At 38.2% G+C, this 11,856-nt stretch overlaps 2 protein-coding genes across 2 annotated transcripts; both read left to right on the top strand.

The window, feature by feature from the left end:
• Nucleotides 1–83: 83 nt before the first annotated feature.
• rbm12bb (RNA binding motif protein 12Bb) lies at nucleotides 84–5,330 on the top strand. Its single transcript, XM_083886156.1, has 2 exons — nucleotides 84–176; nucleotides 3,059–5,330. Exon 2 carries the CDS (start codon nucleotides 3,069–3,071, stop codon nucleotides 4,974–4,976), a length of 1,908 nt encoding a protein of 635 aa, XP_083742282.1. The 5' UTR covers nucleotides 84–176; nucleotides 3,059–3,068; the 3' UTR covers nucleotides 4,977–5,330.
• Nucleotides 5,331–5,858: 528 nt separating this feature from the next.
• On the top strand, nucleotides 5,859–8,992 carry gra (granulito). The gene is made up of 7 exons (XM_083893966.1): nucleotides 5,859–5,929; nucleotides 7,413–7,512; nucleotides 8,048–8,106; nucleotides 8,217–8,274; nucleotides 8,365–8,474; nucleotides 8,602–8,663; nucleotides 8,846–8,992. The coding sequence occupies exons 2-6, from the start codon at nucleotides 7,431–7,433 to the stop codon at nucleotides 8,659–8,661; spliced, it is 369 nt and encodes a 122-aa protein (XP_083750092.1). The 5' UTR covers nucleotides 5,859–5,929; nucleotides 7,413–7,430; the 3' UTR covers nucleotides 8,662–8,663; nucleotides 8,846–8,992.
• Nucleotides 8,993–11,856: the final 2,864 nt, after the last annotated feature.

The raw sequence follows: 11,856 nt of genomic DNA, 5'->3' as shown, positions 1-11,856 counted from the left end.
GTAGGTGGCGCCGTGTATATGTTACATTGGTTTGTAAATGGTCGAGATTAGCACCACAGCCCATTTGCACCTCGTCGAATGTGTTTCGACGACATCGACACAAAGCAGATCTGAAATATTGCATTTTGACCCGTTTCTCCAACTTGCACTCGTTGGAATCTGTGGTTGTCGATTGTGTAAGTTTGTCGTTGATTAGGTCGCTGTATTGTGGTTTTTATGTGTGCATAATACGACCTCGTTGTCGCTGTTAACGGTTGAGTCAAGTGTGCTAACGCTGGAGCGAGAGGCCTAGCTGGCTACATAGCTAGCGTTAGCCTAGCTTGACAATTTGTGGAGCTTCGTTTGAACGACACGCTAGGTTCACTCCGAAACTATAGCATCGGCTGTGTGTGTTTTCTTGAAATGGTGTCCGCTAGCTTTGCGTTATGGTGATGGGTCTTTGGTGGTGATTCTGGTAAGCGTGTAGGTCCGTCAAATGGTCTCGCTTGTCAACTCGAAAATGAAGATCCGAGTGCGGAAACCATTACACACCACTGTAAGGGCATGCTCAAAGGTTCGTGGAAGGTGTAGGTTAGGTCAAAGTAATGGACAAAGGGGTGCAAGGCATCAGTGTGAACACAAATGTAATGCTGTACATTGTTTGTGGACCACTTACAGTTTTGCTTCATTGGTTTGAGGGGATTATGTGTTGGTCTTGGGGGATATATCTATATCAATGGACAACATGGAAATCTAATATTGATGTATGTTGTGTAATTGTTCTTTGCTTGTTTTGGGGGACAAAACTCATGGGCTAGTAAACGTTTTTTGTTGTTGCAACAAATATGATATATCTTAGTAATAGGTAAGTATCTCTAAAGGCTTATCCATGTTGACCCACATTTAACTTACACAGTTGGATAAATCATAATCATTGAAGGAATTGCAATGGGGTGATATAATTTATACAACTATATTAATGGTTATGTTTAGCAACGGATATATGTAATCCGTCGTATGTGATTGTATACAACGAGTTTATTAAATGTCTAATTTCCAATTTAGAAAAATATTAACCTTGTCTTTCTGGTTTCACTGCAGTACGCTTACAAAAGTCACTCAGAGTGAGAGTTCCTCAACATATCTGCAGAAACGGGCTACTGCACCAGTTGTTCAAATTATTAATTTTTTTGATAATCTTGTCACAATCGAGAAGCTATTTGTGAAATTCTTTCATGGTGAGGCATTTATGGGTAAAATGAAAGCTAAACTTATGATGCATGTTTTTAGTGTTAGTTTTTTCCCCCGATTACGCTTTAGCTGCATGATATTGCATAAATCCACCATTCCTCTATGTTAATTTTCAGCGTGTTCTACCACTGGACTATTTGGACATGGAAAATAAATAGTTAAACATATATTTCACATCAGGACATAGTTGATAAGAGGCTCCAATTAGATGATTACTCTCTTCATAACAAGGGCTGTTGTGTTAACCATATCAAATGAAATGCAGTGGATGTCGATCAACTGTGGGTGCCGTGGTTTCTTGAAGAGCAGTGGTGTGGTAGTGATGGAGAGGGGCAGTGTGTGAGAGAAGAACTTCCCTCACCAGCAACAGGTGGGAAACCCACATAAATCACTGCTTTGGAAGTAGTTGTGATGCGCAAAACCTGGATGAAGGATTGGTTGGCTCAAAAGGGGACAGTCACGGAAAGTTGGTCAGTTTGGTTTTTCTGTCATGTTTGGGAGGAGACATGTTTATTCAGGGTGAACCAAATCAGCTTTGTTCTAGGTGGCATGCGTGTGAACATGGTACTTTCTAGGAGTTACCGAGTGTGACCAACAAGTACGAAATGTCACAGACATTCTCTTTGTAGAGAAAGGAATGCATTGCATGCCACTAGTTGGCACTGACCTAGCTGTCTGCGTCGATGGCAAAAACTTAATGGGTGATGGCACGCAACAGCTGACAAATACCACTATATACACATATGGCGTGTTATATATTTGGGTTGTTCATTTGGACTCATCGAACAACGGAATTTGTTGTCTGAAGGTCAAAGGTCTCTGGCTTTTCTTGAACATTAATTCTGAAGATCAGCTTCATTGAATGTCTTCAATTCTGGAGAAAATATTTGCATGGACTTAAACATTTCTGATTTATTTGAATTTGGTGGTCATTCGTTAAGGTCACTGACCTCACAATGCTTGTGTGAGGCTAATTGAAAGTGAAGAATGGCTGAAAGGAATTTCACCAAGTTTGTTACAAATGGTTACTTAAACACAAAGATCAGCTGGTTTGATTTGTGTATTTGGTTTATATTTGTGGGTTGTCCATCTGTCTACAATCTTTTTTTAGGTGTGATATCTTAAGAAGGACCTTGGTCTTGGGGGTGAAGTAATTGGACTGTGTGGTCACCGGTCAAGGTCACCATGACATCACAACCTTTTTTTAAATATAGTAAATGTGTTATTTTTTATAACGCTGCAAGATAATCCTTTCTGCTGGACAGTAGTTATTGTTTTTGTATAATTTGGATGATATTTGTTTTCTGTTGTTTTCGGTCTAATGAAAATTAATCAAGGCCAAAACGGTAAATTATTGTGGCTGACATTACTGTCTGACTATGAGTGGTTTGTGTTAAGGTTTGGGCTACATTTTTTTGAATGTAGTGGTGAATGTTGTCCGAAATTTTCCAAAAAAAATCTTGGAATTGTGAGACGCATGTAGAACTTGACTGCATGTGCCACAAATACGATGTAATAAGCTTATGGTATTTTACTGAATCTTGCTGCCATTTTAAAACAGTGGATGGGCAGTTGATAGTGTTTAAAATGGTTTCCACTTGAGTGTTCGGTTTGGTAAATGTTGAGTCATAACAGTTGACTTTACCAATCTGAATTGTTCTTTTTTATCTGTTTTTGGATGGCTGTTGTCTACCCTGTCACTAATGCCGTTGACCTCACAGTGCTATTCAGATTCAAGAGTGTTATATTGGAATAGCAGGGAAGTGAGTCGAAGACAGAGAAGCCCAATAGTTGGCAATAACACTATTCTATACCCTTCTGTCTGCAGGTGCTGTTATATGTGCGTCAGCATGGCAGTCGTCATCCGTTTACAGAGACTAAATGTCACAGCTGGTACTGAGGATATTCGCAAGTTCTTCACTGGCCTCAAAATTCCAGATGGAGGGGTGCATATTATTGGTGGGGATCAAGAGGAAGCTTTCATTATCTTTGCCACGGATGAAGATGCAAGAAGAGCAATGTCACGGACTGGGCATTGTATCAATGGTACACCTGTGACACTGCTACTCAGTAGTAAAGCTGAGATGCAGACGATGCTTGAAAGAAGTACAAAAATTGTGGAGCTGGAACAAAGGAACCGATATGAAGAGAATGAAAGGCCCTCGAGAAGATCTTTGGGTTCTGAGGTGGGAAGATTGGGTCATACCTCATCTCCCAACCACCAGGCGGCTCCAAATTGTGATGACATGTTGGTATTTCTAAAAGGATTGCCTTTCTCTGTGACTGAGAAAGAAATTCATGACTTTTTCAGTGGTTTACTTATCGATGAAATTGTCTTGATGAAAAATAATAAGGGGTCAAACAATGGAACCGGTTTTGTCAAATTTGTAACAAGAGAGGATGCTATTGAAGGCCTCAAGAGAGACCGGGAATACATTGGGTCGAGGTATATTGAGCTCTCCATGACAACAGGGTTCGATTGGTATCGCAATACTGGCAGACATCCAATGGCTGTCCACAGGAATGAAAACTTTGGAAGGGAGAGATCACCCATTCGTAATCAGAGAATTCCACAAGATCACCATGCCAAGTCACAGTCCCCTATGGCCCAGATGCTCGTCACTCCTGGCAATGAGTACTGTGTTTTGGTTGACAATCTGTCTTATGCTGTGGGGAAAGAAGAAATAAAAAAGCTTTTTGATTATGCAAAGCTTGAGGATGATCAGATCCTGTACTTGATGAACAGTGAGGGGAGAAGAACAAGATCTGCCTTTGTTCTGTTCAAGAATCAGCGTGACTATTGTGAGGCTTTAGCTAATGAAAAAAGACAGTTTTTCCACCGATTGGTTTTCACCCGACCAATCTCAAGAGAGAACATGATGACCCTCCTGGAGTCTCACTGCATGGATGTCCAACCTCCTGGAAATTCAGAAGAGTTTTCGGAGAGACCCTCATCTTACCCCGATGATCACTACGACTCTGAGAAGTTGTGTGTGTTTGTGCGAAACTTGCCATTAGATGTGAGAAAAGTTGAGATCATGGACTTCTTTCTTGGGTTTAATATCACTGAGGATAAGGTCTTCTTGCTGTTTGACCATAATGGTGCTGGGGTGGGAAAGGCTTTGATTCTTTTCCGATCTGAGGCAGAGGCTACAAGGGCACTCTCTCTCAATGGTCAAAGGTTTCTTGGGTCAGAAGTCATACTGAAATGCATTACACGTTCCCAGATGAAGCAGTTGGGTGTTGAACCACCAATGGTGCAAGAGCCATTGCCAAGTGAGGAGCGGTTTTCTGGCAGGAGCAGAGCGTCATCCTATCACTCCGACGGTGACAGGACAGAGTTCCCTGATTTCAGGGTGTCTCGTGATAGTAATATACCAATGACTAATGAACACACTCAGTTCCAGGGAAGCTATGATTATGAACCTCGTTTGGGCACTCGTGGTCCACATGGCAGGGGTAATGGTGTGCACGACGATTTGCGCCCCTCATCGCAACCCTTTGATGGTCCTACCTGTGTACGACTGGTCAACCTGCCATTCCAAATCAGAACAGAAGAAATATATGATTTTTGCCATGGATATCAAATTATCCCTGGATCCGTCTCACTGCAGTTTGAGCAGGGTGGAAAACCTACAGGCACTGCAACTGTTGTGTTTCAGTCTCGTTCAGAGGCCATGACGGCAGTGGAGGAACTGAGTGGAAGACCCATAGGTCCAAGAAAAATAAAGCTTTTGTTTGTTTGAACACGGCATTGATTTTAATATCACTGATGTGCCATCACAATTTGTCTTGGACAGAATCGATTTTGATTTCAACAGCAAAGTTGGTGTAAGAGAAGCAGTAGTTCTCTTTTTTTTCTCTCTTCTGCTTAAGGATTTGCTAATGCAACAATTTGACTAAGTTAATTTTTCTCATTTATGTATTTCTGTAATTGTCATATGGAAAATTAAAAATGTGTGAATTTCATTTATACCATCATACCCTTTTACTAGTTTGGTTTGCATGTGTGTTTTTGATTGTTTTTTTATGAAAACAGATGTGTATTGTCAGATTTTGTGCAAACAAATGTTTCTTGTTAACAAAAACCTGTAAATAAAGTGTTCTGTTCATGTTTGTTTATATTTGTGTTATTGTTGTTAAACATATATTGATCAGACTATTAAAATAAATAATTTCTTCCTCTGATTTATAAATGTTTCTAAGGCGGTAAGAGGTTTAAAAATACGAATGAAATATGATGTCAGAGAAAACTACAGCTACTCTTTTTAGTGTACAACGGTTTATATATTTATATAAAATAGTGACACGAGAATGTGGAAGATATTAGGTTAATAATATAAAAGATAACATTTCCACTATATTAGTTAATAGTTATCTGAAATTCAGCACACAACCTCTGCATCCTGCTAAAGATTTCAGTAAAAACATTTATCATCTCTACATTTTAACAACGAAAGAAGGGCAAGGCTAAGGTTAGTGCATATAAGTATTTATATTTATGATTCCTTGGGGATAAAAGAGTAAATGACTGAAGTGTGATAAAATTTGGTTCATACCGTCACCTACAGGAATTAATGCTTTATTTTGAAAGTTGGGCACCGGAAGTGAAGACCTGGGGTCAGTTGGGAGACTTTACAGCGGTCAGGTGAGGTGAGCAGGCAGAAAACCACACTGCACAACTCTTGCAGCTCCACAGGTGAATAATCAAAGAATACATCTTTTCATAGAGATAAATGGCGGCTTGTTTCCCGTAATTCACTCGTCTGAGTAATTAGGTCAATGCTGCTCGCTCAGATTCTCATTGTTGAAACTTGTACATCAGCGCGGAGTTGCACTTGTTGTCAGTTATCGTTAGCCGCTGTGCTCGCGTTGTCAATGAGGAGGAACCATGTGCTAGTTTAGGCGCTGAGTAATCGTTATCGTTAAAACAACGTTAAAACAACAACAAACGGCGCTGTAATGGTCGCTGCTGTTTGTCTTGACATACGTTGCATTTACAACATTTACTGCTCGGTGAACCAATGTTCACTGTTGACTTATTTTACGTGATTTATGCAAGGCTATCACAGATGAAACGTGAAGTGAGTCACATTAACTGTTAATATATTCAGTGTATAACGTCCCTGGCATGACTGTTGTTCTTTTATTGAACTCCACCTGAAAAACAACTGGCAAACAATGTAGCACACAGCCAGTGTGAATCCATCCATGCCACGGTTCTCAAACTGTGGTACGAGTACCATGCGAGTACCAAATCAGAAATACTCTTCTCCTGTAAATTCCAGGGTATGTCGTGCGTAGAAAATGAAACAAATAAATAAAATAATCTCTTGCTCCATTTAAGTCTGATTGGCAATAAATCTGCCTCATGTGAGAAGTCAGTAGCTGACTTTCCTCGGCCTGTTTACACCACTGTATTTTAATGTTTTTGATACTTGATAAAAAAAAGTTTGAGAACCACTGCGTTAATGTTTCTTTTTCCTATGTCTAGAGCCCAATTAAACAGCCAACTTCAACATATTATTCGTTATTTCAGTAATGTGACTATGTGACTATTTCCTTCACCAAAAGAACAATTGATTATCAATCAATCAATTTCTTTATTTGTCCTCAAGGGGGCGATTAATTTTGCAGCAGTAAGAGAACACAAAGCACAAATCACAAATATACATGCACCGAACACGTAAATTACAATAAATTACAAATAGTAATACAAATCTAATTTTAAAACATTATGGTTGGGAGGTTATGGCTACCTTTTTTCCGCCTGGCATTTAAAAGATGAACAGCAGAAGGTACAAAAGAGTGTTTAAGTCTGTTAAAACTGAAACTGATTATGTGAAGGGTGAGAGCAGTCGGACAAGATGGAGATTCCTTTCTCGATCAGCTGTTTGTTGTAGAGTTCTTGTAAAGTTTGTTGTACAGACCCGATGATTTTACTGCTAACACCGACAACCTTATCGAGTAGGTTTCTGTCTTTAACTTTCAGTGATTGAAACCAACAAACAGAGGAGAATGTGATGACAGATTCGATAAAAGAACGATAAAACATAGTCATCATGGAAGAAAAACCTTTTTTTTGATTTATTAATAATAATAAAAAAAGAGATAAATCAATGATTAAATCAATTTCAACCCTACTGATGTGTAAATAGTTGTTACATACATTTCTGCATTAGGACTGTTTTGAAATTAGAATGGAGGTATCAAGGAGAAGATCCCTTCAAAGGCACCTGGAACCTGCTCGACCCCTGCGCCGCAGCATCCACAGTGACGCTGGTAAGCAAACCACACTAGTAAGTAATAGGGATGTGAATCTTTGGGTGGGTCACGATTCGATTCAAACGATTCTCGATTCAAAAATTGATACGATGCATAGTGTGTTAAGGCAAATTATGGCATCAAAACAAAACAGTTTGTATAAGATAATGTGATAATGTGATCACACAAAGTCAAACTTAAGACAAAAGTTAACATTTATTCATTCAAAACAAATACAAATGTACTTACTGTACAAAAAAATAACTTGCATAAATAAAAGCTTAGGGTAGCTGCCTTTTTCTCCCAGAAGTTACAAAAATAAACTGTACACAAATAACACAAACCGGTGTTTTTTTCAAAATAAAAACTTAAAAAAAAAAATATATATATATATATATATATATATTTTTTTTTTTCTTCAAAAATCGATTTATGAAGTATATGAATCGATTCAGAATCGTGGATGATTAGAGTTTCAGCTTTTACTTTGCTATCGCTGTGTTTATTAAAGTGAGCGGCATGCGCTCATGATAATGCACACACTTTCCTTTAGAGACCAACATGGATGCTGCTACATGTGCACAGGCTCTGGAGGATCGCTGGATTCCTCAGGTAAGAATTCCCAGCTGTTTGTCGCGCAACTTCTCTTGAATGATTAACAAACAAGCAAGTTATAGACAATTCTATTACTCTTATTATTTATTTGAATTTGTTGGTGATAGACAAACATTGGCATCGAGCAGTTCTTCAAGATTTTCAACCTCCAAAAAACGAAAAAAGGTAAGAAGAGAAAGGGTTTGATGGTAATCATTTAAAATGGACGGATGGCACTGTATTTGCTTTAAACTTCTCTCTGAACTTTATATTCAGTAGACAGAATATGCTACACGAGAGAATTTTTAGTAGCGTTGGCGACTTGTCCTCAGGCCAGGATGAAGCCAGAATTCTTGCCAGAGCACCCTGTAGTCTTGACTCAGGCAGTAAGTTGGATGTAATGACCACATTTAATGCAAAATCCTTACTGAATGGTCAACATAGTTATTATGACTGTGCTGTTTGGATTGGAATATGTTTTTTTTATTGTTATTATTATTATTATTTATACAGAGAGAGCCTGGGGACCTAAGGTTTCATGGTCTGAAGTGGTGGAGAGGTGGAGAAGAGTAAATGTGAGTAAGTTTTATCTTTCACGTTAATTGTTATGTTAAAACCAGGTTACCATGTTTTTGATAGGACTGCAACAATTAATGGATTACTGAATTAATTGCAAACAATTGTTTTTTTTGTTCGTTTTTTTAAATATTTAAATTTCCAGCTTCCAGTTTCAGTATTTGTTCTTCTCTGTTTTCAGGGCAGGAGAGACGCTTAGCTCACCTTGAGAAATTTGCACAGGTGTTTGCACTATTCATCCCAATACAGTGCTTTTGTTTTCTTTTTCCTGTTGATTATTATTTAACTTATTTAATAACTATTTGAAGTGAAGTTGTACAAAGTGAAACTAAACACCCCATTTATTTGAGTATTGTTTTTTTGTTTTTTTTGCTTGCATGTTCTGCAGTGTGTTTTGTGTAAAACAAATAAGATGTTCGACTGAAGAAAAATAATTGCACAAGTTTCAAATACTGAAGAGATGAAAGTGTAACAAAAGTGAAGGTGATCAAGATGATGTGTGGAATTACTGCATTAACAATAACTGCATTGTTAATAAACCTGTCCATACAGGACAGTTTAACTCAATAGTCTGGCGTCTAGACGTTTTCTTTCTGGCACAATTCAAACTTAACGCTGTGATAATGGATGTTTACATCAGTTGGCATCTTTTTTCATCAGGCGTTTATCATACATGCCCACAAGGTGGCAGCAAAATAGCTGATCGACAGGGAAATGTGACAGGTCATGACATACTTCAATGATGTAAAACTATTGGTGACAATCTGTTGATTAATCCAGCAATAATCCCTGTCCCCTCCTCTAAGCAAAGACCGAATAGTCTGTAGTATTTGTGTCTCCGCGTGTTCATTTTGAGTCTTTTTATAGTTCTTTGAAAATGTGTTGTACCTTTTGTGTGTCCCAATGTGAAACTAATGCAATTAATTTATTTACATAAATAACTGAGGCTATTTTATTTCCCACCAGTCTTCAATCAGCATGGCGATAAAATTGCACTTTTGTGGGTTTAATCAGTGTTTAGGGCAGGGGTCTAAAACTCAAATGACCTGGGGGCCAATGCACTATCTATTGTGGTCAAGAGGGGGCCGGCCTGGAGAACAAAGAGTGGGGGAAAAAAAAACAACTGTTCACAATATTGCATCATATGATCTCACATGTATACAGACATTTATTTTAAATAAATAATAGAGTGGACAACTGTATTTAAAATTTGTGCCAGGAGCCGTTTTGGCCACTGCTTTTCGTGGCTGCACATGTGCATTGACTGTTTGTATAGAAATATGTATGGCTATGTTGAGTGAGGAGAATTTCACTGTGGGGAGGTTGTGCCCTCAGACAGGACTGAAGAGACAACACCAGATAGAGCAGGGGTCACCAACGTGGTGCCCGCGGGCACCTGGTAGCCCTCGGGCAGCCAATATGGTGCCCGCGGGTTCACTTCACCTCAACTCACTTGCATGCATCCATATATTCACTCGGTAAAATATCATTGATATTGTTTATAAAAACTGATAATTGTTAGGAGTAAGCACTGGAATGAATGTGTATGCAAATGAATGCATAATATTAATCATTTGGTAAATGGTAAAAAAAAAAAATGGTGCATAAAATGTTTATATGGTAGCCCTCCATATTATTCTTTACCCTTCAGGTAGCTCTCGGTCTCAAAAAGGTTGGCGACCCCTGAGATAGAGTATGCCTAAGCAAGGCATGGGATAAACCATGCTTTCATTGAACCGTTGTAATCTTTATAACTTTTAATGTAATAAACCTAAGGAACGTATCAATCCGAGAGACAAAGAAGACCTTCCCGTATTTTTCTTACACTTTGTTACCGTACTTAAGTATGAAATTAATATATCTGTACTTTGTTATTTGTATTTTTTTAAGCAACTTTAACTCCACTACATTTCCTCTAACTAGATTTGCTACTCGATACTACCAAATAAAATCAGAAGAAGAAGAGTTGGTAATGGTCTGTGTATATATATATAGAGCTTTTCTAGTCTTGATGAGCTGCTTTAAACTATAGTTTTGTTATTCACCCATTCACATCTTTCATACTCATTCATACACTGTGTCTTGTTTGTCTTGTCACATATAAACTACTTCTTTACGTTTTATTTCAGAAAATTGCTTTTGTACGTAAGTACAGTAAATGTCATATACCTTTAGACTTTTTACTGAAGTAAAATTGTAAAAATGTGACTTCAACTTCTACCAAACGTCATTTTCTGGTAAGATACTTGACTGGTTGTTTGACTAAGCCAGGATTATTTACATTGCCTCTTGTATGTATTTATTTATTTATTTATTTATATATTTTCTTGTCTATTACCTGCTCCCTTTGAGTTAGGTCTCTTTTAATTTGCATGTTAAATTGGAAAATTGAAAATGTATATTACAAAAAAAAAAATATATATATAAATAATATATAAAAAGGGATGATTGGTAAACAGGAAGTTGTGTGGTGCAGTTGCGACGTGCCTGCCGTGACGTCATTGTGGGCTGACCCATGGCTGACCTACGTGTTACGTCGTCGACGCCGGATGCTCAGTTATGGTCGAATACCGGCGTAGAGGGACGACACCGGCACTTGAAAGGCAATAAAGGAAACACATGACAGGTAAATTTGCTTTTATTTAAAGCTACTTGTTGTTTTTTTGTTGTATTGGTTAGTGGTTCTTTGAACTCGGTGGAATTATCTCGGTACTGAAAGTGTACGTGTGTTTTCTCTTCAGCGACGAGTAATAATAGTGATGATGGCTGAATGACAGTGTGTGGAGAGGTCGAATGTAAAAACAATGAATGTGAATTGGTTTAGACGAGGTCGAGTCCTTAAACACACGTTATTGTTAACTATGTCACGGTTTGTTGAAACGTTAAGGTGCTCTCACATTATTATTATTATTGTTTCTCTCTTTTCAGTTCGTCCTTACTCTTCTTTTTTCTCCCTCCGGTCATAAGTGAAAACGTCAATTTAAGAAAATGGATTCGACAGAAAACAAACAAAACGAATCGAGCAGCAGGTGAGAAGATGCACTTTATTCTCAAATCCACACAAAGTCTTTTCCTCCAGTGATGTTCTCTGAAATGAGGAAACAGTGACAGTAGCAGTTATTCCTCGTTGTCATCACGTCTGTTTGTGTGTTTTTCTCTCTCTTCTCGTGAATGGTTTCAGGCAAATTAATG

The sequence above is a fragment of the Microchirus variegatus genome, assembly GCF_963457635.1.
Source record: "Microchirus variegatus genome assembly, chromosome: 1".
NCBI classification, from domain to species: domain Eukaryota; kingdom Metazoa; phylum Chordata; class Actinopteri; order Pleuronectiformes; family Soleidae; genus Microchirus; species Microchirus variegatus.
The sequence above is the reverse complement of the archived record's forward strand: the minus strand, read 5'-3'. Positions and strand labels throughout refer to the sequence as shown.

Excerpts from the sequence above, each read along its gene's own strand:
- rbm12bb (XM_083886156.1), top strand. The coding sequence starts at position 3,069 with ATGTGCGTCAGCATGGCAGTCGTCATCCGTTTACAGAGACTAAATGTC.
- gra (XM_083893966.1), top strand. The coding sequence starts at position 7,431 with ATGGAGGTATCAAGGAGAAGATCCCTTCAAAGGCACCTGGAACCTGCT. Across the intron at positions 7,513-8,047 it reads CAGCATCCACAGTGACGCTG|AGACCAACATGGATGCTGCT; the intron begins GTAAGCAAACCA and ends ACTTTCCTTTAG. Across the intron at positions 8,475-8,601 it reads CTGTAGTCTTGACTCAGGCA|AGAGAGCCTGGGGACCTAAG; the intron begins GTAAGTTGGATG and ends TTATTTATACAG.